Here is a 26,407-nt window from a genome sequence, read left to right as displayed (position 1 = left end):
CAATGTAGACTTGCTCATTAAGTTCCATTGTGGCAAGGATCCAGATTTTATAGTAGGCAGCATCCAGTGACTCAGCTTAAAAGCATGCATCTATTAATGCATATCTTTCATGTATCTATTATAGAACGTTATGTCATCTATTCTAAAACTCAGCGATGTTAGGATTTGCAAGCTACATTTGACAAACAGATGGATAATTTTCTGCTAAAGGCGGGCATAGATCCTTCAATGATGGCAAGCATCCAAGTCTTGATGCAGCAGAAATATGCAAACATCACAGTCCCACCACTATGTGTGTTTTACTGCTAGCATGAGCAGTCTTCATAAAATCCAGCATTTGGTTTGTGTTGAACAAAAACAATTCCCATAAAGGATCACTTTAATGCATTCATAAAGATTTTATGAAAGTTAGTGAAAAATATGGACATTTATATGTGTCTAAGCTTTAATAAAATTCTTTATTAAATTACTGCATGTGTGAGATGCATTCCAGTTCTTATTCTCTGTTTTCACGCCCTCAGGCAGTTTGCAGCAGCGTTGGCTGATCTCTATGAAGCCGCCCGTCTGTGCCCAAGTAACAGAGAGATCCGCCGTCTTCTGGCGCGCGTGGAGGAAGAATGCCAACACCTGCAATGTCAGGGTTCGAAACACCCTTCCTCTCATCCCAATCCCTCACACCATGAGGAAGACCACGATGATGATGACGACGACGACGATGATGAAGAGGATGACGACGACGATGAACACGACATTGAGAGTTTGGAGAAAAGCCCAGACAGCCTTAGCGTTAACATGTTGCAGGCAGGCGAAGATGAAGAATCATCGCGGAAAGAAAACTGGCACCAGAGTCGCACATTGCCTGACTCTCTGTGCCTCGCGGTAGCGGACTCTCAATCCGCCAGCTCCGCCGCTGCTCCTGGTCGCTCCGCCAACCGTCGCCTCTCGTCCAGACAAGCTCAGAGCATGAAAAACCGCGAGTACGGCGGCTCATTGTTTACCCAGAGTGCCGGGTCCAGCCCCATGCCGAGCCGCCACCGGCCCACTTCTCTCCGAGCGGGGCCTTGTATTGACATCGCTCACCAAGGCACAGAGCACAGCATCGACAGAGGCAATCAGTTCACAGAAAAAACACCTCTGCCTGCTGAGGTCGCCATCGAGCCCAGGGGAGAATTTTGCAGGAGCAGTAGCGTGCGCGTGTCCGGCTCCTCCAGTGGAAACCTTGCGGAAAACAGCCGAGCGCGCAACTCTACCACTAGCGCTCCCGACACGCATAAGCCACGCCCATTTATGGGGGTCATTGACAAGACTGCGCGATTTCAGCAGCAGCAGCAACAAAGTCACCACGCCAACCTAGTGTCCGGTTATGGCTGGCAAGGACTCGAAAGCCACAACGTAGGCGTTGGCACAAACACACATGCACAGGGACTAACCAGTGACCTCCAGTACCCCAAAACAAGTCCTTATCAAGAACCCGAGAAGTTTCTAGCTTCTGGTTCTGGATACAAGGACCCCCTACAGCAGCATTACAACGAGAGCAAGCACAAGCAGGCCAGTTTGGCACGAGACAACCCCATCCTGATCAGCTCCATCAAACCGAAACGCTCTTTCATTGAATCCAACGTGTAGCTACAAACTCTGACTTACGTAAAGCACAAAGTATGACCTAAATAGGGACTTAGCTGTCGTAAATTCCCATCCCAAGTTAAAACTCAAGACAATACTGGAAAGGTGGATGGACAGCTTCATTTGCAGCTTCAGAGGTATTTAAACATATTTGAAATGCATATACAAACACAAGAGAGCAGAGATATGATTCAGATTATTATATAATGGATTAAGATAAATGATCTCACTATAGACTGTGTGTCATACGGTAGGATTGCGGATGAGTCCTGTTGTGTATTCAAATGCATCTCTTGTAAGGTTGAATGGAGTTGCGTGTGTGTGGTGTGTGTGTGTGTGTGTGTGTGTGTTTGGAGAGGAATGTGCTATATTTCTTTCATTTCTCTTTACCCACCGTTTGGACTAATTTATTTATGGCTTGGTTGTCTAATTAAAACAATATTCTATTTTATATATTAGTTATTTTTGCACAGCTGTATGTTATGAAATACCACTATGATTGTGAGATGTATAAAAGAGACTTCAGGTTTACATGCATGAACCGCATTTACTGTAGGTATCGAAGAGGATATAGATGCTATTTCATATGTACTGTATATTATTTGCATCAATTTCATGTATAGGGCTGTTATGTATTGTATTTAAATATTTCAGCATTATATACAAACAAAAAAAAAAGAGTTTGGCTTATTGTAGTTTATTACACAATTAAATCGTTATTCGTGACCCTGTCTGAGAAAAACATCTGTTTTATCCTCCTACATAATGTTAAGAGCATTCTTTAAAAAATTTAATATTGACTGAGTAAGGTCATGTCAGCGATTGAAATCAGTAAATGAAATCAAACTTGAATGCTCCTAATCTCATCATAAGTTTATGAGACTTTAACCTGGATTTCACAGACAGGGTCACATATATTCAAAGTATGAATCTGATCCCAGTTTTACCCAATACTTGCATTTTATTTCCAGTATAAGATTTATTAAGGAAAACGGTGCTAAATGCACAGGCTCAGGCTGAAGTATAGTAGGTATGCGGCTCACTCATGTCTCTATGAAACTGTATTCTGGGTTAAATATGGCTTGGGTCCATCATTCAAGTCTATAGGATTTGTTTTGCATCCACCAGGCAGAAACTATTAAAGGGTATCTACTGTGCCCGTTTTTACAAGATGTAATTAAAAAACAAATCTTGTGGTGGTGACCTAAGACTTTTGCCAGTACTGTACTCATACACACCTACACACCAAAAGAAATGTAAAAACGGACAATAGGTGCTCTTTAAAGGGATAGTTCGGCCAAAAATGATATTAAACCCATGATTTACTCACCCCCAAGCTGTCCGAGTTGCATATGTCCATCGTTTTTCAGACAAACACATTTTCGGATATTTTAGAAAATGTTTTAGATCTTTCAGTTGATTAAATGTAATGTTACGGGGTCCACCCATAGTCCACGACCTTCAAGTCCAAAAAAAGTGCGTCCATCCTTCACAAATTAAATCCAAACGGCTCCAGGTTGATAAACAAAGGTCTTCTCAGAGTAATCCGCGCGGTGTTGTTGTAGAAATATCCATATTTAAAACTTTATTAAAGAAAATAAATACCTTCCGGTAGCGCCACCATCTTAGTCGCGTCCGCATTCAGGATGAGCGCTTACGCAGCCTACGGAGGCTACTCTGCTGCTGCTCTGTCCCCCCGCCCTCCGAATTTGTCATACGTCACTAAGAAAAGTGCGTACACTACGCTAATACTCTCTCCTGAATACAGAGGAGTCTAAGATGGCGGCGCTACCGGAAGGTATTTATTTTCGTTAATAAAGTTTTAAATATGGATATTTCTACAACAACACCGCGCGGATTACCCTCAGAAAACCTTTGTTTATCATCCTGGAGCCGTTTGGATTTAATTTGTGAAGGATGGATGTACTTTATTTGGACTTGAAGGTCGTGGACTATGGGTGGACCCCGTAACAACTGAAACATTTAAAATATCCGAAAATGTGTTTGTCTGAAAAACGATGGACATATGCAACTCGGACAGCTTGGGGGTGAGTAAATCATGGGTTTAATATCATTTTTGGCCGAACTATCCCTTTAAAGCAACACTAAAGAGTTTTTGCTCTTTGCTCCCCCTACGGGTTGGAAGCGGAATTGTCCATTACCACTGTCGTAAATAATTTAGCCTAGTGCAGCAAAGCTGGCTCTGATTGGATTGTAGGTCTGCCGTAAAGCAAGTTTTTGTAGTTTTCACTCGAACTACAGGACCGCGATCTGACGGTTGTAAACTTCTTTAGTGCGGTTTTGGCCGATAGAGGGCTGAAAAGCGAATGTGAAAGTGCCGTTCACCCTGGTTCGAGTGGATGAACGACTGAAACTTTTTTGGAAACATTATTTTAAGGTAAAAAAAAACTCTTTGGTGTTGCTTTACAACCGCATGTCTACGGAGACTCGGATTTGGTTTTAATGGGGATTAATAAAGTTTTGTCATTTGTAGGGTGGTCACACACTGCTCACACACATTTATGTCACAACACCTTGTAAAAGAGTATTTTGCATAATAGGTGCCCTTGCATTCCTGAAAAATGCCCAAAAAGACATTAATTGTACCTGCTGTGTTGATTGTATCCTAAAAGGGTTTACATCATTTAAATCAAAGGAATCTCAGCTTGATATGTGACATGTTCAGCTTTTTGTTTTTGATTTGTGTGTCATGAAGTTTTGTGTCAAATAATGCATTGTTCCTCCCACAAAACATTGGCACTTTAAGGGGTTAAGGAAAGTAACAGCGCCCTGCTACCAATCAGGGTATTTATTGTATCGTAGTACTGTTTTGTACTTTTTTAATACATGGGTTTCATCAATACCAACAGGGATGCTTGTCTTAGTAACAACCCATTATTGCCAGCATAGATAGCACAATGTAAAATGGTTTGAAATGTCTTTCAATCTTTCATCAGATTTATCAAAACAAAGCCAGTGGTGTGTGTTATTAGCTTAATAACTTTTTTTACATTATACACTGTATTATACATAAAAATTCATAGTACATTTATGTAATGAAAGTACAGCACTTAAATGAACAGGTGAATAAATGCATACATTACATGTAGATGCAAAGAGCATTTAAAGCTACAGTATATTATTCCTTTGCATTCAATAATATGAACAACATAACAGCACATCCGGTTAATAGTGCTATAAAAAAAATCAATAGCAGCCTATAAACTGAAATGAAAGATTAGCTAAGGAAACCGGACTGAATAAATAGTTTTGTACTGTAAGTGACTTACAGAAAGTAGATGTCAAACATGCATGATGACTGCTGTTTAAAACTCATTAAGTTGAATGTTATGTGAACTATGTCAATCTAAATGCATACCTACAATCATATACCTCTAATCATATTTATAATAAAGTTCTTGCTTTTAGCTCAGGTTCAGCCTTTAATGTAGTGAGAAAGCGGAGACATTTTTGTCTCAATTCCAACTGATCTCCACCAAGACATAAGACTCTTTAGATAAGATGATCCAGTTCTTGATAGAATGTAGCCTCCGTATTACCAAAGACTTTAGTTAAGTGACAGCCAGTATTGCCGGTCTGGGGTCAGCATTATTCCTCATATACTCTAAAGGAGTGACGTTGGAAATCACTGGCTGGTGGTCCAGCGGAAGATGGCCATTTTAAGGGTGCGGTTGGGTGTCAGGAGAGTGGTCTGCAGGGGGAGGTTGGTCATAGGGCTAGTGCGACTCTTTGTGTTGATCCAGCTCTCAATAGCCTCCCGTTCATACGAGTAGCCATCTGCGGGCACAAAACATAATGGCTTTAAGGCTTACACCAGCGAAGAAACTGTAGTCTCATAGATCTGCTTATGTAAACTCAGAGTAATTAGTAAGGGGTTAAATTACATTTCTGACAGCCATTAAACTGTAACTGCATTAGAATATTCAACGCATATTAAACTGTTCTTTGCACATTCGTTTTATTGGGCCATCCAGTATGCACCATATGGGTGATTGTGTAATTGCAGGGACATTTAGCATCTAAATTTACCTGCAATTATATAATCACCCATTTCTAAAATACACCAGCCACTGTTTTCCTGTGACATCTCATCTGTCAGAAATGTGCATGCGACATTAGCTAGCCTCACCTGCAGCGATCACAGGGTCCTTCATGACCTCACGTGTAATTGGACAGAGGTACTCATCAGGAGTACCGTTACAGACGGGAGACATCTTCAACTCCTCGATCTTCTTCATGACTTTACTCCGCAGGCCCAAAGACTCTATAGGCACACAAATATTTAAACACCAGCCAACCATATTTACCTGACAAGAGTTATTCACAATAGATATCAATGCAATAGCGGTGATCTCCACGTTAAGGGGTTAACAGAGCAATGTTAGAGTAAATATCAGCACAACTGGGCTGCGTCCGAAATCTCTAAAATTCCAAGGCATGAAGGGAAGTCCGAATACCGAATACAATGTTTGGTTTATTTCCTGTCTCCTGAGATACCTTCATCGTCTTGTCCCACAATTCTATGCGTGTGTGCGTGTCCGGGTCAAGCCGGGTCGGGTTTGAAAAAATAAAATGGCGGCCGAGAAAGCATCTTGTGCACAAATTTAGTGTAAACAAGGTTGCATTTGAACTTTTTACAGCTTTTGATTGCATTTCTAGCAAGAATATGGGATTAGTTATCACAAAGCCACTCTCTGTTTATATTCCAAACAGAATTCCGTTGCGCAAATTTAAAAAAAAAAAAACATTTTGTAGAAAGTAAAGCTGAATTTGGAAAATATTTTTGTTTCAACCTATATATTTCAAACATATATTTGAAAATGAATTTCAAGGGCAAGCAATTACAACCCATATGGCAAAAAAATTTATTCTTTTTGTATACATTTTAAATATATGCTAAATACAAGTTAATTTTAAATTTAAAAATATTTTTATTTAAACTGTTTTAAACCTGTTATGTTTACAGATTTGTAACATAAACACAAAACAAAGTTTTTCTTCCAATGGGATATAAAAATATTTCCTTTGTTTGAAATATTGAGGGTTAAATATATTAATAATATTTTAAATTATTTAATGTTTTATATATTTCAAAATATGCCAAAAATTGCAAAAAAATATGAAGAGTTTGGTTCCAAAACGAAAAATCTTGTTTTTTGATTTTGCATTCCAATTAATATCGATCAAACTGCTGTTGGTTTGTTTTGATTTAATCCTTCATAACTACAAAATACAGCTAAGTAGCACAATAAATCATGATAACATATTAATAAACATGATTTGACCAAAAATTTTAAAAGAGTTTTCTCATTTTGGAACCAAACTCTTCATATATTGGTGAAAAATATATTTTTGTAAACATATACAAAAAACATTTGCTGAAATATATTTTGGAATATTTTGAAATATATTTCAAATATATTTTTGCAGTATAGTTAAAGGAATATTCCATTTTCTTAAAAGAAAAATCCAGATAATTTACTCACCACCATGTCATCCAAAATGTTGATGTCTTTCTTTGTTCAGTCGAGATGAAATTATGTTTTTTGAGGAAAACATTGCAGGATTTTTCTCATTTTAATGGACTTTAATAGAGCCCAACACTTAATACTTAACTCAACACGTAACAGTTTTCTTCAACGGAGTTTCAAAGGACTATAAACGATCCCAAACGAGGCATAAGGGTCTTATCTAGCAAAACGATTGTCATTTTTGACAATAAAAATAACAAATATACACTTTTAAACCACAACTTCTCGTCTAGATCCGGTCCAGCGCGACCTAACGGTAATGCGTAGTGACGTAGGGAGGTCACGTGTTACATTTATAAAATGCACATTTGCGGACCATTGTAAACAATAAACTGACACAAAGACATTAATTAGAATCAGTTGACATACAACAACGTAGGAACGGTCCTCGTCCTCAACACTTGTAAACACTGGGGCGGAGTTTCGCGTTCGTCCTCTGTGACCTCTTGACGTCATGACGTATTGCGTGGGGTCACGTTGGCGCATCACGACCAGATCTAAATGATAAGTTGTGGTTTAAAAGTGTATATTTTTTATTTTTTATTGTCAAAAATGACAATCGTTTCGCTAGATAAGACCCTTATGCCTCGTTTGGGATTGTTTATAGTCCTTTGAAACTCGGTTGAAAAAAACTGTTACGTGTTGATTTAAGTGTTAAATGTTGGTGTCTAATAAAGTCCATTAAAATGAGAAAAATCCTGCAATGTTTTCCTCAAAAAACATAATTTCTTCTCGACTGAACAAAGAAAGACATCAACATTTTGGATGACATGGTGGTGAGTAAATTATCTGGATATTTCTTTTAAGAAAATGGACTATTCCTTTAATAGCACATTTAATTGTTTTTAACAATTTATGTTTTTTGCATTTGACAGACACTTCTATCCGAAGTGACTTACAGTGCATTACAATATATAAATTTTTTATCAGTACATGGGTTCGAACCACGAAGACTGTAAAAAAACATGGTTGAGTGTCCGTGACATCACCCATAGATTTCTGAAGACAATAGTAGGCGGTGCCTGCCGTTGCCATCTTGGGCGTGCTTCACTCGCGGACAACCGAAAATGGGTAAAGAGGCGGGTCCTGGGTGAAGCTGAGGTGGCTGGTTGCTGAAACCATGCCCGACTAGCTCGACTCTAGTGACAGCAGTGGCTGTTCAACCGTCACTCAAGTGGCCACACCCTTAATTATGCAGAAGGCTTAATATATAATTGTCATGAAGGGCAAAATTAGCTATATAGACAAAAAAAAATTGTACCAGACTGTAAACATTTTTTTTTCTGCTCTTGAAGATGGCCATTTTAACATGGAGGTCTGTGGGAATTAAAGGGGACAGAGAATGAAAAACCATTTTTACCTTGTCTTTGTTGAATAATGGGTGTCTACCCGCATTCACAAACATACAAAAAGTGCTAAACATGCTAAACATCTCAGTCTCATAGAAATTCCTCTTTTAGAAATGTCAGCCAGAAAACGTCCCAATCTGAAAAACTGATGCTTATGACATCACCGGCATCTCACTGCCCCTCCACTTTAAAATAATTGGCTACATTTTTTGAGTGGCAGCAAAGTCAGCCAATCAGTAATGAGATTGCAAGTAAAGCCAGTAGGGGGAGCCAAATAGGTGCAAAACCACTTGTTTAAAATCCCCCACCCTAATAGAGCTATCTGAGAGAGGTTTTTAGGAAGCTTCTAAGGCATTACAGACCCAAACAAAAAATTTTTTGTCTACATGTCACATCACAGAACAAGGATAAATACCCCGTTCAATCATTCTGTGTCACCTTAAACTCCCTTTTGGAGTCAAATAATTGCAGAGAGATCGGAAGGGTGCTCCTCAGTTCGAACCCATGACCTTATGTGCTGCTAATGCCTTATGCCATGCTATACCACAGAGCTATACAAGAGCAATGTGAATATCTACACTAAAGCAGCAATAATCTTCTTTAAAACCCACAAACTCTACAAGTGCATTACACAACAAATCCCCCAATCTCTGGGATTAGGTCTTATTTTGGCCAGTTTCCCAAAAAAATTCTAAAAACATCAATCAAGGTTTCCTGTTAGATAAGCGACACAATAATCCATGTCACTGTTATATAACCCATTTGCAGGATAACCTCCAGCAGGTCATTTTTGCATCACCTAGTCTATCTGAAATGTTGGTATACGCCAGCAGACATCCAGACAGAGAGGGATGTGCTATGAATACAGATGGAGCTTTATGTGCTGTGCTCATACCGATGTGCAGATCGGAGCTCAGGGTTTCCTTGGTGAGTGAGAGCAGCTCTTCTCCGTCGATGTTATTGGATTTAAATGCGTCAATCACGGTCTCCAGCCCCTCCTCCCGTAACCATGCCGACACGTTTTCCTCAGACCACTCGCTCACCATCAGTCTGGCATGACCTCGCGACTTCCTGTCTAAGAGAGCAACAAGACGTATTACTTGGAAACCGGTATGCATTCCTATTTTGAAAACATTCCTGATTTCAACCCGAGTGAATTTAACTAAGTTAACAGTCAGTGCGCGTGTGTCGCTAATGAATTAATCATGAAAAAGAATGTTTTACACCATGTATCTGCTCAGCATGCATTCGGATCATATGCAATGCCGGTGTTATATTAGTATTCACGACGCACATTTTGTTGGATTTCCGCCCTGCTGTCTCGACACGCGTGCGGTTAAACAAGCAGAGTATATAAAGCTCAATAGAGCTCACGACCTGCACTGTGTGTATAAACTCAATGCTGGAGCTGTGATTCATAACCCTAGAGAAACCTGAAGGACGAGAGAGGGATTCACTTTTTTTTCTGTTTGTGTATTCTGTTTAATACTGAATCTCTCCTTCTTCTTTGACCCACAGCGGGTGATTGCTGCACGTGACCAGCAGTGCTGAACACACAGATAGCTGTTATAACAAATCTCATTAGAGACAGAATTTATTCATAACATTCATTCGGCACACACTTCTCGCCCTACAGTGCTTATAAGAAATACATTTTCTATATTTGTGTTTCATGAGAATTAAACCCATGACCTTGTCATTTCAAGCACCATGCTCTAACAGTTGAGCAATGCTGTGTCCAAATTTGCATACTTGTATTATGCCCTAAAACGTACGTACTGTTTCTGTTATGGGAATGGAGTATGCAGGTACTGGAAAAGGTATACAATGTAACAACCAACTTTGTTTACTGACGGTGGCCTACATTTAGACGGAGTGTCAGCGTTAACGCTTCTCCTTTACTTTGAATGGGTGAGTCATGCGTTTCCGAACTGAATTGTGGATCCGTCAGCGTCACGTCGTCACTCCCATTGCTCGCGGAAGAAGTTAATAGGCTTGTTCGACTTCATGCGGCGCCACAAGAAGTGACCATAGACTGTCAAAAAATATGGACGTATTGTCCGTGACGTCACCCATTGGTTTGTGAAGATCGTTTTTGAAGCTTAAAGTAGCCGTTGCCTGCCTTCGTCATCTTGGATGTGCGTCATCGCACATCATATCCGAAAATGGGTAAAGAGGCAGGACGTGGGTGAAACTGAGGTGTCTGGTTGCTGAAACCACGCCCGCCTAGCTCGATTCTAGTGACCGCAGTGGCTGTTCACCCCTCCCTCAATTGGCCACGCCCTTAATTATGCAGAACTTTAAAGCTTAATATAATTTAAACGAAAGAGTTACAAAAAAAATCACCTCCCTCCCAGTTGTCATAAAGGACAAACTTAGCAATACAGACCAAAAACTATTTTTGTACCAGGCTGTAAACATATTTTCTACTGTAAAGTTGGCCATTTTAACATGGGGGTATATGGGAATTGACTCCCTTTTGCCTCTAGTGGCCAGTCGATGAATTGCAGTTTAAGTCACTTCCGTATTGGCTTCATCAGAGAGATTGGAAGGTTGCCCCTCGGAATTGACAGCCGGATGACGTCAAAGTACTGCGAGAGCGATTTGCGAAATACGGAGGAGTTGTTTATTTTCAGACAGTTTATATTTGTATACACTGCTGTATTATTTATATAACTGTCAATTGTTCAATAAAAAAAGAAGTATGGAGGAGTTTTCTTTTAAATCACTCCCGCAGAACTTTGACGTCATCCGACTGTCGGTTCTTATGGTGCCGCATGAAGTCGAACAAGCCTAAACATTACTCAACTTTTTTAAGCAACAAACCTGGCGTCAGCCAATTACTAAGGGTGTCACGATTTCGATTTTAAATCGAAATCGATCGAAATTAAGTCACAACCTCGAACTTCGAATTAAAAAATGGTTTAGACTTCGGACAGATGCGAGAGCGCGTGCACGTGAGACGGAGAGAAGCGCAGCTGTTTATGACGCGTCAGATTTATTTCAGATGCCAGTCCAAGATGCACGCATTAAGTCCATGTGCGTGCAAGAAGGAATCCTCTCTCTACAAGCTCTCTCACGTATAAAGTGAAGTCCACCCCATGCGTGGAAAAGCATGCAATGTGCATGTTAATGTGAAACTATAATAATAATAATAATAATAATAATAATAATAATAAATATTAACGGCATAGCTTTTGTCTTTTAAAAAAAGTAAAAATCGAGAATCTAATTGAATCGTGACCTTAGAATCGAAAATGTAATCGAATCGAGGATTTGGAGAATCGTGACACCCCTACCAATTACTGTAGATCACCTTATGCTAATAACCTTGTGCAGAGCCAGCCGATTACGTTTATGCAAGAACAGAGGAGCATGTTTTGCGGCCACTGTTATTGGCTGTTAGCCACGCTTCAGACACGCCCTCAATCAAGCGTTGATGCTGACGCCCCCATGTGAATGTTACGTTAGTGTTTTATGTATAATTAAATTTGTTTATTTTATGATTACGATTTATGAATCAATTGAAGACACGACTGGATATTTTCTTTCTATATTATTTAGTAAATATACAATTTAAATACATTAATTCATTGTAGCGTAGCCAGACTACTCCCTCTCACAATAAATTGTGGTTAATTTCAGCTGTTATGGTGTGTGGACACCAAAAGCTAATTAAATTATTTGCGCAACAAAATTACATACAAATTCAACACAAAAACGCGAATAGACGCAAATTTCCGCCAAGTGATGCGAATTGGGTAACGTGATTGCCGCTAACACACGATATTCGTCTCAATTGCATCTTCCGTTTAAAATGTTCTCTCGAGTGGGAAAATCACATGACGCTGTAGTGCAAGCCAATCAGCGAAGAGCTTACTGATAATTCAGTTGCATCAGTATTGGAGGAGAGCATTATTTATTGTGCGTGGTGATGATGGTTGTGGCTAGGGATGCATAACAATTAACCGCGATTAATCTATAGCAGAATAAAAGTTTTTGTCTACATAATATGTGTGTGTGAACTGTGTTTAATAACTTTGTATAGATAAATGCACACACATGCATGTATATATTTAAGAAATGTTTACATGTGTATATACATTTGTATATTTATGTATAATTTAAATTATATATAAATATAAATACTTAATATATATATAAATATATATATTTTCTTAAAATAATACATGCATGTGTGCATATTTATATATACATAATTATTATTATACACAGTTTACACACATATATGATGTAAACAAAAACTTTTATTCTGCTATAAATTAATCGCGATTAATCGCTATGCATTCCTAGGCTAGAAGGGATACAGTAAACGGCGAAAATCTTGTGAAATCTCGCAGGATGAACACTGTTTAAATCCTAATCCTACCCCCAGATCGAACCCCAAATCCAAAATTTCATGGGACTTAGGCCGTAGTTGCATCCCATCTGCCCAGAACCACCAATATCATCCTTATCTTATACCCAAACCTAAACACAACATCTCGCGAGATTTAGGCACTTGATATATCCCATCTAGCCAGAACCTGTGAAGACACCATAAGAATCCAAATGGATCTGCACTTCAACTTTTCACCCAAAATTAGCAGAGCATTTTTGTACTTTAAGGACATATTTCAACATACTATAATTTGGAACACTAATTCTAATTTTGAATACTATTTATAATGCATAGTGTGTGGATTGGGGATGCAGGGATGAAAACTAAATCTAGCTAAATCTGATATATCCTCCTCTTAGGTATTTCTTCAGATGAATCATAAATAAAGTCAATAATAGAGTCTGGATTAGCGTGTGTCTGTTGTAATCATAATAAGCTTTATTTACTGTAAGTGTCTCCAAAATGGGAATATTATGTATGCAAATATATGGTATGGAATTCTTACCTTCCTTGCTTGAAACTGAATCAACTTCATCTGAAAAAAGCAGACATACAGTAAGCGAATATAATAATATTTAAAAACAATTAAATGCAAACATTTTCTGACACTCACCAGGAAGAGATTTGCCTTCAATTTCAGGAATCCAATTGGTGGATAGCAGAGGAGGGAGAGAAAGTGAAAAATTCTTGCAACCATTACAAAAATAAATACATTTTAATCTCAGTTCCTTTAATACCCCACCTTGAGCACTACAACCATCCTCCACCCTCCAGATATTGACGCTCTTGTCCATGGATCCGGTTGCGATGATGGAGGCCGTGGGGGAGAAAGCGCATGCGGTCACATACCTGCTCAACAAGACCAATAGCCGTCTTTAACACTGCGAGTTAAGATCTGTCCTATACATCAGCATGACCGAGACTCACCTGTCGTGTTGGTTAAGCGTGTAGAGTAAGATCCCCTCGTTCTGCAGAACAGAATCATTATTAAAAATGCATAAAAAGTGATGTAAATGACTTCCAGCTGGGATGAGCTGTCAATCATGCTTTATATTATTGGCTGGACACACAATAAATGATGAATATGAATGAGACTCACAGCTTGATAGACAGTCACGGTCTTATCCACAGATCTGTGAGAAAAGAGAGAGTGACATTTAAAGCGAATGAATCAGGCGAGCCCTTTATGAGCAGTAAAGCTGGGCCTGTCTGTCTGGTGACACATGGTGGATATAAACCTTAGAGCTGCCATATTTATTTGGTTTTAAATAAAATGAGGCAGCGGGGTACAGACATGCAGTCTGTTTAATAGCGTGCATTTCAGGTTCTATATCAGATCACATATTTTATAACGGGTCCTTCTGTTTGTTTGCTGAATGAAAACATATTTTACCTAATAAGCTGTATGTGTATCTTTCACAGTCTAATGAAAAATGTATTAAATATGCTGTCAACCCTGATAAAGGTCCATAACACTAGTGTCATAAGAAATTGCTCACTAAACAGAATTCAGAACTAGTGCCCACACAAAATGACATTTTTGGAGCACTTATTTCTGTGTATTTAGAGCACCCCCTAGTGGAAAGTAATGGAACTGTTCAGAAAAATAGGGTTATTATGTGTCAATTAAAGATTGAAATCTGTGTAAAATGACTGAAATCAAACTCTTAATCTTAAGGAGTAAAATATATAAAAAAAATATATAAGAAATAAAATAATGAACTTAAAATCAGATCGCATCTCAGCCTATTAGGCAGCAGTACAATATTTACTGCACATACCTCTAATCCGTCAAAATAAATACATCATTGATAAAATCAGCATATTTTCAGAAAATGATGTCAATAAATGCCGAACTATATAAATAAGATCTGTGTATGTGTGTGTATTACTGACCCTGACACCAGCATCTGTCCATCAGCAGAATAAGCACAAGACAGAACTGGAGCAGACTGACCCGTCAAAGTGTGAACGAGTTGCATTTTAACACCTGAAGACCAACACACGTGAATTTCAAACACTATACACGTTCACAGAAAAGACTGAAAAAAAAATGATCAGATGGTGCCGTTACCTGCAGAAGATACACAAGAAACAATCCATATCTTCAGCAAACTGTCCTGTCCACATGATGCCAGACGAAAGCAAACAAAGCCATTTGGATCTGAGAGAGAGGGATTTGAATTCAATTTAATCCAGTGCAGCTCACAATACAACAGATTCATTTCAAAGAGGATTCATTTCAAGTTTAATTCGAAGTGATGCAGTATGATGCTGAAGAAAGCTAATGTCACAATGAATAACACAAGATCTTATTATACAGTAACACGATTTGGGCTCTGAATTTTTGCTGTCTACTCCAGGCTATGTCATGGCTTCTCACAGCTCAATGAAATGTAAGCAGAACCCTCTCCGTCTCATTCATCTTATGTCTTCCTATTAATTGTCAATATACAGGGAACAATTGCCTGAAGAGAATAATACATCTATATTGATTTAGATAAATGAGAAGGGAGGGAAACAGCTGACGTCATTGTGAACAATATTGACTTGACAGAGTGAGTCTAAAATCTAGTGTAATCCAAACCAGGCACGTTGATGGGCGTTCTCTAGCGCGCTATTCCGGGAGAAGTGCCCATATAAGGACTTCCAGCCTTATGACATCATAAATGGCCCAAAAAAAATGTATCGCTTTGTAAAAGAATTTGTATGACAATGAGGGTGTGTAGTGTTTCTTTATAAAGTAACATCGCCATCTGTTGGCCAGGCATAGACAGTACAGCGTTTGGGTGTGGATCTTTTGATGCGTTGTTTTTTGTTTTTAATACATTTTGTTGTGTAAACATAGCCTCAGTTACACATGTGAAATTCAGAAAAACAAAAAACATCAACGGTAATTAATTCCTACCCTTCATTATCTGGGGAGCAAACTGACAGCAGGAGACGCCGAGGTCATGAGCATTCTTTTCCGCATGGAGATGGTTCATTTTCAGGTCCCACAGTCTCAGATCTCCATATGTGGAGCCAGTGATGAACAGCTGAGAGCACGGAGTGAAAGAGCAGGCAACTATACTGGTGTCAGAAACTGCACCCGTCCTACACAGAGAGATACGCGTGTCAATCAAACTGTTTGGACTCATTTGGTTACTTTAATGATGGATGGATGTGCTTGTTGGAGCTTCCATGTGCCCCATAACATGATAAGATAGCATAACGGTATTTTCATTAATATGTTTGTGTTCAACTGAAGATATATAAGAGAATTTGATATTTGGGACACGAACCAAGTTACTAAACAACACACACAGATATAGAAATACATGTAATCTATAAATATATCAGCTAATGTGCTGTACTTGCGCAGAGTCCTTGAGGTAAAATCCCACAGTGCGATGGTCCCATCAGAGCCTCCAGACACGAGATGAGATGAATCGGGGGAGAAGGCGCAGACCCTGACGGGACTTCTGCCGGGATGCTCTAGGACGGCCTCGATTTCCCCAGTGTCCATCGACCACAGCACGGTGGTTGCATCGGTGGAGCAGGAGGCCAGGTACTGACCGCACGGGCTGAAACAACAGCAGTGAACCCCATAGCCGTGTCCGGACAGCGGCGAAAAAGGCAACTCGCTGAAGTCACGCGTCGAGTACACGCAGATAGTTTTATCACCTGAGCAGGTGGCGAGCAGAGAGCTCGAGAACGCGCAGCAGTTTACATCATCCCGGTGACTTTGTAGGGTGCAGATAAGAGACACCATCTTAATACCTGTCGTGTAAAAGAAGAGGAAGTGTAACGGAAAAACAACAATATTCTGTAGACACAAAAGCTACAGCAACACTGTTAGACATAATATTTATACTTTGTTTATATTATACATCTTACACTAAAACATTATACTTTACTGAATATAATCATAATAATTTAATACTTTTATAAGGTCAAGCTGTCAACTAGAACCGTTACTCCAAAGAAAGTATTACTATTCTATTATTTATTATAATGATTATTCTATTTGCGTTACTTGAATAAATACTGATAAATTGTTATAATAATGTGAGCAGAGGATAAAAACGTAACGTACCTGTCAATACTCGATACAGAACTAAACGTATCTCCCGTCTTCACTTCCTGGATCAGTCACGTGACTTTCGAGACCACGTGGCTGTTGTTTATTGTAGTTTGTCACGTAAACATTTATGTTTAGATTATAGACGATTTTGCAACACTGGTCCAGAAGCACCTCCTGTTGTTTAGTTCATTTATTTTACATTTTGATTTAGTCCAGTTTCTGTTGGTTGTATTTTGTTTTAATATTAATTAATATTAATATTTTGTTCAAACAGGAAGTGCTTTTGGACCAGTGTTGTTTACATCTTGCAAAATGGTCTATTGTGTAGCCATAACTAATTACCATAAACGTTATTATTCTTCATACTATTGGTGCTCCTGCTTCCTGTTTGATTACTTTTTATTTTTTGTGAACTAGTCTATCCTTTTAAAGGGATAGTTTACCCAAAAATGAAAATTCTGTCATAATTTTTTCATCCTCGTGTTGTTGTAAATCTGTATGAATTTCTTGTTTCTGATGAACACAAAAGAAGATATTTTAATAAATGATTGTAAACACACAGCTGATTGTAACCATTGACTTGCCTAGTAGGAAAAATACAATGGAATTATTGTGATAAATGATGAAGATATTTAGATAAATTATGGTAAGCCCTAGTGTTGTTGTCAAGACCACCTAAACCGAGACCAAGTCATGACCAAGACCAAGACAAGCTGAGACCGAGACAAGACCAAGACTTTAAAGGGTCGAGACAGAGTCAAGACCAAGACCATTGCAAGTCACTGCATTGAAACACTTACGATAAAATGTGGAATATGCTTATGATTAGGTGTTCTTTTTTTCTGTGTGTGTGCGTGCCTGTGTGCGTGTGTGTGCCATCAGAGAAGTTGATAAAATAATCAAAGGCATTGGAGAAATATGGGAATTTATATTTGTCTATAAGCACATAAAAGTGAACAAACACTAAAGAGCTGAAATCAACTTAACCATTTATTCTGAACAGTCTTTCCATGGCTTGCCATCCACTTAACACAATGCAGTTGTTTTTAGTAATAAAATTAGAAAAACTGTCATTGGGAGAAACTTAAACAATGCCAACATCATATGCCAAACCTGAATAAACTGCATAAAATTAATGGTAAAAAATACATTTGTGATGTGCAGTGCAAAAAAATTATTTTAAAAAAAAAATGTTCTTAGTATTTTTGTCTTGTTTCCAGTAAAAATATCTAAAAATTCTTAATTATTAAATTAAGATGCTTTTTCTTGATGAGCAAAACTATACCCAAGAAAATAAGTCTAGTTTTTAGACCAAAAATATAAAATGTAAGTGATTTTGTGCATAAAAGCAAAAAAATCTGCCAATGGGTTAAGCAAAAAATCTTGAACCTTTTTCTAAAACACTAAATTCAAGAAAAATTCAAGAAAAATTTGCTTAACCTATTGGCAGATTTTTTTTTGCTTGTTTTATGCACAAAATCACTTTTTGCTCTAAAAACTATGGACTTATTTTCTTCGGTCTTTTTGTTCATCAAGACAAAACATCTTAATTTAAGAATTTTTAGATATTTTTACTGAAAAGAAGACAAAAATACTAAGAATTTATTTTTCTTTAAAAAAAATGTTTACAGTGTGCCATCAGTTGTGGTCTTGACCGGTCTTGAAATAAAATTCCGATTCCTCTTCAGCCGAGACCGAGACAAGACCGAGTAAAAATGTGGTCGATTCCACGACGAGACCAAGACCTTTAAAAAGTGGTCTTGAGACCGATCTCAAGAACTACAACACTAGTAAGCAAACAGTTGGCGGTACCCAGGGCATCGGACTGGGGGTAAAACCATTACTGATACCAGGGCCCAAAGGGGAGAGAGGGCCCTTGAAAAGTCTTGAAAATATTTTATTTAACCTGGATATTTTCATTTCCAAATTAAATTTCATAATGTCAAATGAAATGTAAAGTTAGTGTATTGGCTGAATAACTTTTTGACCAACTACATTTTGTATTTATAAAAACTATCTAAAGTCTCATGGTCCCACTCCTTGCTAATGCGCCAAATGGTTTATTATGGAAAGCTAAATCAGGCCACCAAAAAAGAAAGGAAAGACAGGAGAAGGGGAAAAACGATACAAGTAGAAACGATTTGTGACCAACATCTTTTTAAAGAAAGGTGAGCACAAACTACACAAAATCTATGGTGATAAACTGTAACAATGCTGTTTGCATACAAAATACTGTTACAGTATAATAGCCTAATTTGAAACATGTTTAATTTTAAATGAATAGGCTATAACATCTAAAATTACCAATAATAGGCTTGTTTGGTTAATAAACAAGTCTTGATTGGTTATCATACAGTTTAATAATGTAGTGATTAGAAAACTAAAATGGAGGGGGGCCCATCAGGAGTGCCATATGGCCCGGGACCTTGTGCTACGCCCCTGGCTGTATCCATTGAATTACATCGTATTTGTTTTCCTATGCAAGACAATGGTTACAATCAGCTGTGTGTTTACCATCATTTATCATCTTCTTTTGTGTTCATCAGAAAAAACATTCATACAGGTTTAAAACATCATGAGGATGAGAAAATGATGACAGAATTTTCTTTTTTGGGTAAACTATCCCTTTAAAATACTTTTAGGGGCGGTTTCCCAGACAGGGATTATCCTAGTCCAAGAGTAAAATGCATGTTTGAGTTGCCTTAATTTAAAAAACATCTTGCACTGACATATCTTAACATATATCACTGCACACCAGTATTGATTTTTTGTAAGGTTTGTTTGTAAAAACTACTTCACTGTCCTAATATAGGCCTAGTTCTGAATGAATCTAAACCCTATCCAGGAAACTGGCCCTTAGGTTTTAAATATAAAAATAGCTTCCAGTAATCACTAATATCCAAAATGCTAAAGTTTGTCCTTACAATACAGCAAGTTTTGAAGCAATTTGCTTCTTTTTTTTAAGTCAGTTTTGACTATGTAAAACTAAGTCACACAAGATGTTTAACTATATCCTGAAATAAAGCTATTATGGGTGTGGGTGTATCTGTAATACATACAAACATACACATACATATCCATCAATAAAATGTGACCGATTTTTTAAATATATTGTTAACAAGTACCCTCTAAAATGTTGGGTTTTTCCAACTCAAGGTTGTAAAAATGATGAACAACCAACTGGTGGGTTTAAGTGATGCACCGATGTATCGGCCGCCGATATTTATCGGCCGATTTTTGATGAATTTGAAACCATCGGCATATCGGCAATAGCACGAGAAAGGCCGATACAGATTGTTTATTAATTACCTGCATAAAGAAATCCATTATATGTAAAAAATGAGTTAATGTTGTTAATAAAATAAATGCTGAATAGCAAAAACCACCTTTGAAGGTTGTCATGCTGTCTTATTATATTTGTTTTAGCTTAATTTGTGCCTCTCTTATTATGTTGGTCAGTTGAATGTTAATCAGATCCAATCCATGTTCAGTAAAAATAATTTGATGCAGAAATAAACTAGCTAATAGACCAACTGTATAGTATTGTATACAAGTGTTTTATATCGGTATCGGCCCAAAAAAAATTCTATCGGTGCATCCCTAGTTTAAACTAACCTAATAAACCCTGCCAATAAAGGTAAATATAAGATAATGCAAATGAACTGATCTCTGTACTAAATGGCAATGCTGAGGTTGGATAGTGCAGATTAAGGGGCGGTATTATCCCCTTCTGACATCACAAGGGGAGCCAAATTGCAATGACCTATTTTTTCACATGCTTACGGAGAATTATTTACCAAAACCAAGTTACTGGGTTGATCTTTTTCACATTTTCTAGGTTGATAGAAGCACAGGGACCCAATTATAGCACTTAAACATAGAAAAAGTCAGATATTTATGATATGTCCCCTTTAAAGTTTGATTTCACATTGATTTCAATCTTTGACATGACCTTACTCATATGTCAATATTAAAGATACCAAGATTATATTTTCACAGAATTATGGATGATTTTATCTAGAAAGACTTGAGCTGGTTTTTCACTGGGGTCACATTTAACCCACCCATGGGTTGAAACAACCCAGCATATTTGAGTGTAGAAAGATTCATTTCAGTATTCAGTTTAAATGACCCAAAATAACAAGACTTCTTTAATTACAAAGTACAATAACTGTGTGAAGAAATGAAAACACACGAGGCCCTTTTTGGATTTAAAAACATCCTTTTAATAAGTTCGTGCCAAACATCCACACGCTCGCCACAAACACGCGCACACACGCTCGCACGCTCACGTACACGCACACCCACTAGTGAAAAATAATGCTCCTACAAAAAGAACGCTACCATTTGTTTCCCACAATATCTTTTAAATAAAATAACTTCAAGTACTCTGACGCAGGTACAAAAAAACTCAGTTCTAGCTGCCTCCAGTGGGCCGCGATGTACGCGGGAGACTCGAGAACGCCCGCCGTCCATCTCCGAGCGGCTCTGGGGCCAGGGATACTGAAGAATACTCCGAGAGTTTTCGAATGGGTTCAGACACGAGTTTCGTACAGTATATGCCTTTTGAGTGGAGGCCTTGACGCGTTTCAGATCAGAAAACGATGACGTTACAAAAATGGGCAAAAAGAACAGCGAAACGAAAAACCAATTTCTTTTTTCCCTATACCCTGTTCTGAAGGGTAGGCACTACTAAGATTAAGGAGACCACAGTGTTTTGTAGAGGATATGTATATACTGTACAAACAATAAATGTATATTATTAATAATCACTTTAAGACTAAAATCAATTGCTACAATCGTTCTAAGGCATAAACAATATCCAATGTCTGAAACAATATGTACACATCATTCCAAACCAGACTCAATATATTGACATTAATAGACAGTATGTACACGTCGTCGGGCGGGGCCTCCTGCTTTTCGCGTGTACAGTGATACAGTTTGTTTGTTTGTTTGTTTGTTTTCAGAGGGTTGAATACTCTGATGCCACATATGGCACAGAACAGTGTAAACAGTTTGCTTTTCTTTTCTTGGCTTTGTTTCATATTTGGAGAGGAAAAACACAAACAAATAAACATTCCATTTGATTTAAAGCAGTTTTGCTATTTCTTCCTTTTCATAGAAAACGAAGAGTGGACCTTTCTTTTATTTCGTCATAAATAATCATTTAAAAAATTAAATACATTCACTATAATATTAACCAGAACGTAAAAATAAAAAAATAAAACCAAAGGATATTTACAAGTAGTGGAAAGGGACTTTTCTCCTACGGCTCTGACGCGGATGAAATTTCAGTGCGATTTCTCAAAGGCTAAGCTATTGCACGAAGACACCCTCTCGTCTCGTGTCTCTTTGGGTGCGGGATCGGTTGCGGAAAGAGCCGTGAATCCTCTGGTTCTGAGCCCCGGTCGCAGGGTTGAAATGACAGCCCGTCATGGTCCGACACCACGGGCTCCGAGCAGCTCAGTTGGTCTGCTTCAGAAGCTCAGTCCACCTCTTTTCAAAGAACTTTCTCATGTTGTGTCCGGCCCGGCCGATGTCCGAGTTGTCCTCGTTGAACTTCTCGCAGTTGTCGAACACCAGGTTGACGTCGATGATGAACGTTTCCAAGTTCTGATACCTGGAAAAACGGTGCAAATATTCCATTTATACCACTGTTGTAAAGCAGATTTGCACTAAATAGGTATATAAATAAACACTTACTGGCTGCTGACGAGTTTTTCACGAATGGTGGAAAAGTCCATGGGCTTTTTAATGACTTTTTTGTACCCCGGGACAGATTTGAGGTTGACGGGAGTGAGGAAAGGCCAGGCGTCCTGATGCCGTTCTAATTCAGCAAGGAGAATCCTGAGGAAACACACACATACATTAAAGCCACACAGAAACAAACAAACACGCACAAAAAAAACACATACTAACAAAAAGAGGGTCGGGCACCTGCAGAGGCCCAGATCTCGGTTGTTGTCTCTTGCCGTTTTGGCTCTCTTCACGCAGGCGGGACTTTCCGGTTTGGGTGCAGGTGGGGTGGAGGTGTTCTTCTTGGTCGGGGTGGAGGTGCTGGCTGCTTTCTTTGGGGTGCTGTTGTTGCTGCTGGTGGTGGCGACGACTGCCTCCTCTTCGCTCGCTTCTGTTTGCTTCTTACTTTTCTTGGCGGCTTCAGTCGCCTTCTTTCCTCCACTGGCTGGTGCTGTTCGATTCTGTTGCTTCTTTGCTTTAGGTGACTGACCACTTGCCTAAAATAGAGGGCAAAACTTTGTTATCTTCACACTACCAGTCAAACATTTTGACTGAAATAATTGGTTTAAAGGTGTATGGTTAAAAAGACACTCCACTTTTTAAAAAAATATATACAAATTTTACAGCTCCCCTAGAGTTAAACATTTAATTTTAACAGTTTTGGAATCCATTCAGCTGATCTCCGGGTCTGGTTCTACCACTTTTAGCATAGCTTAGCATAATCCATTGAATTTCGCCAGGATGAGAGTATAGTCCTAGCCATATCTGCCTAGAAAATCGCAACTTTGAATTTTCCGTCTGTCTACGTACATGATGTAACTACAGAAGAGTCAAGTTTTAAATAGGAAAAATACAGAAAATCTTTGGTTAAAGCATATGCTAAACATGCTAGCGCCAGACACTGAGATCAGCTTAATGAATTCCAAAACAGTAAGAATCAAATGTTTAACTTTAGGGGATATTCTCAAAAAAAGTGAAGTGTTAAAAGCTTGAAATTGACAAAAATACCTCTCTGCCAGACAGTCTGTAACATAAATTAACATAAATGATAAATTAATAACCTAAATTAATCTGTCACAGATTAATTTATGTTATTAGAAAACTCAAATTTTATTAAAATATATATTTTTAAAGTAAATGAAAAAGCAGCCAATAAGAAACCAGATTAAATGTGAACTCCTTTGATATTCTTTCAAATTCATCCTAATGTGAAACTTCAAAGCAGCTTCTTGATTAAATGACACGAGTACGGTTTTGCAATTTCTAGGCCAAGGCCAGGGGTGACTGTACTTAAAATGATAAAATATAACCGTTTTGATTTATTTTGAATTAGTGCTGGGAAAAGATTAATCGTGATTAATCGCATACAAAATAAAATTGATTTTTTTGCATAATATATAAGTGTGCGCTGTGTGTAAATATTATGTATATATAAATACACACACATTCATGTATGTTTTTAAGAAATATTTATATATATAAATATAAATATATATATAAATATATATAACAATAAAAATGGATATATAAATAAAAATGTTCTGTATGTATGTGTGTGTGTGTGTGTGTTTAAATATACATAATAATTACACACAGTACAGACACATATATTAGGCAAAAATGCATTTTTATTTTGTATGTGATTAATCGCGATTAATCTTTTCCCAGCACTAGTTTGAATCCTTTTAGTCACAACATAATTCCCACAGCTACATTTGTTTTATTTGTTATATTATTATTCTAACGTGGAAAAAATATAAATAAAAACAAGTGAGTGTTTCAAAACATTTGACCGGGAGTGTAGGCAGTGCCGGCACCAGCCAAGCGCTGAAGAGGGGTTGATCACATGAATGCATAAAATTCAGCTAGAAAATATATATAGATTTGGTACGTTCCTTAGTTTTTAACACATTATAAACAAACATCTTGGTAATACAAACTAAAAAACTGCAGCTATGGTGAGCAACGTACAGAGCTCTGAACAATCTTATATAATCTTATACATCAAATATATACAACAACAACAACAACAAAAAACGCATACCTACATATTAGCACAGCACTGCTAGTGGTAGAAAATGTATTATACCATGTTTAAATTGCCACTTTGTATGTGTGAACAAAAATGTGTCGTTTTTGGGTGTGTCCTTTAAAATACAAATTTAAAAAGTAATCTCTGTACTAAATCACAGTGTCGTGGTTGGATAGTGCAGATTAATGTCAGAAGCGGAGCCAAATTTCCAACGAATGGTTTACCAAAATTAAGTTACAGGGTTGATCTTTTTCACATTTTTAGCATGATAGAAGCACTGGGAACCCAATTATAGCACTTAAACATGAAAAAGTCAGATTTTCATGATATGTCCCCTTTAATGCGTCATACAACCTTGAAATTATGAAATGGTTGGAAACTTTGTTTTTGCTTTTCGTAGTGCAAGAAATTTATTAGGGTGCAGGATCACACATAGTCACAAACTGTCCTTAACTAAAATATTGCTATTTCAGCTTATTATTCACCCTACGAAGACAATACACTAGGCAAATGTAATTTTTAAATAGCACATTTTATCATTAAAATCCCATTAAACATTAATAGTGATCTGAGGGGGGAGGATAGTGCCCTTTTTTTTACTTTTAATGACTATGCCTCTTCATTTTTTTTTATCACTAATAAAATGCTATTCTGCTAATTCTTTTAGGTACACTTTTGGCATACACTACCCACTCAAAAGTTAAACTGTGCCAGCATATTAGTTTTTCATTACAAAGCTAAAATTGTACAATTATATCCAATACAGTAAGAAACTAAAATAGAATGGATCCTAGGGTTAAATACCAAGAGTACATTTTTTACACATTTTTTAAATACGCTGAAGATGGTAAAATAAAGTTTTTATTGATTTTTAACACTTGCAGACCTGCCAACCTTGGAATTTTTTTTTTGAGTACAGTAGCATCGGCCGAAAGGACAGAATACGGGTTTTTAACATATAATTTAACACATGCACATACACGCACACACACCTTTTGGTAACTTTCAAGGTAACATGCTGCACATTGCACTCACTTTTTTCCCCATCCTGCCATAATCTGCTTTAAAAATAATTATAAATGTAAATAAAATCATGTTTAACTAAATTTGCCTTACATGGTGATTAATAACATTATTAATGTTAAATACTGTATTCTCCAAAGTTTAGCATGTCTGCACAAACACTGTTAAAAGTGATATTACTGTTAAATAGTGGGAGATGGTTAACCCACAAATTACATTCTGTTATCATTTACTCAACCTCATATTGTGTCCAACCTTCATGATTTCTTTCTTGAGTGAAACACACACAACACAAATTGAGAAAAACGTTGTTTTTCCCTGACTAGCAAAAAATAGAATGGAGTGGGCACCAGACACTGTGGTTATCAACACTCTTTAAAATAATTTGTGTATCACACAATTAAGAAACTCATAAATGTTTGGATGGTCTGTTCAGTTATGTAAACTATGACTGAATTACATGTTTTAAGTTAACTATACCTTTAAGTCAGTATTTTAGAGTTAACACTGCTTTAAATTCAACCATAAGTGACAGTAGTGCTGTTAACTGTGTGTCTGTCTGTAATTTATTCTAGCTTTGTTTACAGTGCAGTACAGTACGGCATAGGCAACTATCACGGT

General features: G+C 37.6%; 3 protein-coding genes across 22 annotated transcripts in view; 1 reads left to right on the top strand and 2 right to left on the bottom strand.

Moving 5' to 3' along the window:
- tanc1a (tetratricopeptide repeat, ankyrin repeat and coiled-coil containing 1a) overlaps window positions 1–2,880 on the top strand; it is a 91,573-nt gene extending 88,693 nt beyond the window's left edge. For all 6 annotated transcript variants that reach the window (XM_065240189.2, XM_065240187.2, XM_065240188.2 and 3 more), the window contains one exon: window positions 522–2,880. In XM_065240189.2, coding sequence (XP_065096261.1) covers window positions 522–1,626 — 1,105 coding nt within the window. In that variant the 3' untranslated portion in view covers window positions 1,627–2,880. The remainder of the gene's footprint in view (window positions 1–521) is intronic.
- A 1,513-nt stretch (window positions 2,881–4,393) lies between these two features.
- On the bottom strand, window positions 4,394–17,056 carry wdsub1 (WD repeat, sterile alpha motif and U-box domain containing 1). The gene is made up of 13 exons (XM_065240192.1): window positions 17,005–17,056; window positions 16,283–16,688; window positions 15,835–16,022; window positions 15,001–15,090; window positions 14,823–14,916; window positions 14,026–14,059; window positions 13,854–13,894; window positions 13,669–13,775; window positions 13,540–13,554; window positions 13,432–13,461; window positions 9,420–9,599; window positions 5,774–5,908; window positions 4,394–5,421 (listed from the first exon to the last, which is right to left on the bottom strand). The coding sequence occupies exons 2-13, from the start codon at window positions 16,678–16,680 to the stop codon at window positions 5,270–5,272; spliced, it is 1,464 nt and encodes a 487-aa protein (XP_065096264.1). The 5' UTR covers window positions 16,681–16,688; window positions 17,005–17,056; the 3' UTR covers window positions 4,394–5,269.
- Window positions 17,057–22,092: 5,036 nt separating this feature from the next.
- baz2ba (bromodomain adjacent to zinc finger domain, 2Ba) overlaps window positions 22,093–26,407 on the bottom strand; it is a 90,124-nt gene continuing 85,809 nt past the window's right edge. For all 15 annotated transcript variants that reach the window (XM_065240202.2, XM_065240208.2, XM_065240205.2 and 12 more), the window contains 3 exons: window positions 22,933–23,228; window positions 22,699–22,842; window positions 22,093–22,615 (listed from right to left, as the gene is read on the bottom strand). In XM_065240202.2, coding sequence (XP_065096274.1) covers window positions 22,459–22,615; window positions 22,699–22,842; window positions 22,933–23,228 — 597 coding nt within the window. In that variant the 3' untranslated portion in view covers window positions 22,093–22,458. The remainder of the gene's footprint in view (window positions 22,616–22,698; window positions 22,843–22,932; window positions 23,229–26,407) is intronic.

The sequence above is a fragment of the Paramisgurnus dabryanus genome, chromosome 7, assembly GCF_030506205.2.
Source record: "Paramisgurnus dabryanus chromosome 7, PD_genome_1.1, whole genome shotgun sequence".
Classification (NCBI taxonomy): Eukaryota; Metazoa; Chordata; class Actinopteri; order Cypriniformes; family Cobitidae; genus Paramisgurnus; species Paramisgurnus dabryanus.
Note: the sequence above shows the minus strand (reverse complement) of the source record. Positions and strands in the feature narration are given on the sequence as shown.

Excerpts from the sequence above, each read along its gene's own strand:
- wdsub1 (XM_065240192.1), bottom strand. The coding sequence starts at position 16,680 with ATGGTGTCTCTTATCTGCACCCTACAAAGTCACCGGGATGATGTAAAC. Across the intron at positions 9,600-13,431 it reads TTCAGTTTCAAGCAAGGAAG|ACAGGAAGTCGCGAGGTCAT; the intron begins GTAAGAATTCCA and ends TTGCTCTCTTAG. Across the intron at positions 5,909-9,419 it reads GAGCTCCGATCTGCACATCG|AGTCTTTGGGCCTGCGGAGT; the intron begins GTATGAGCACAG and ends GTGTGCCTATAG.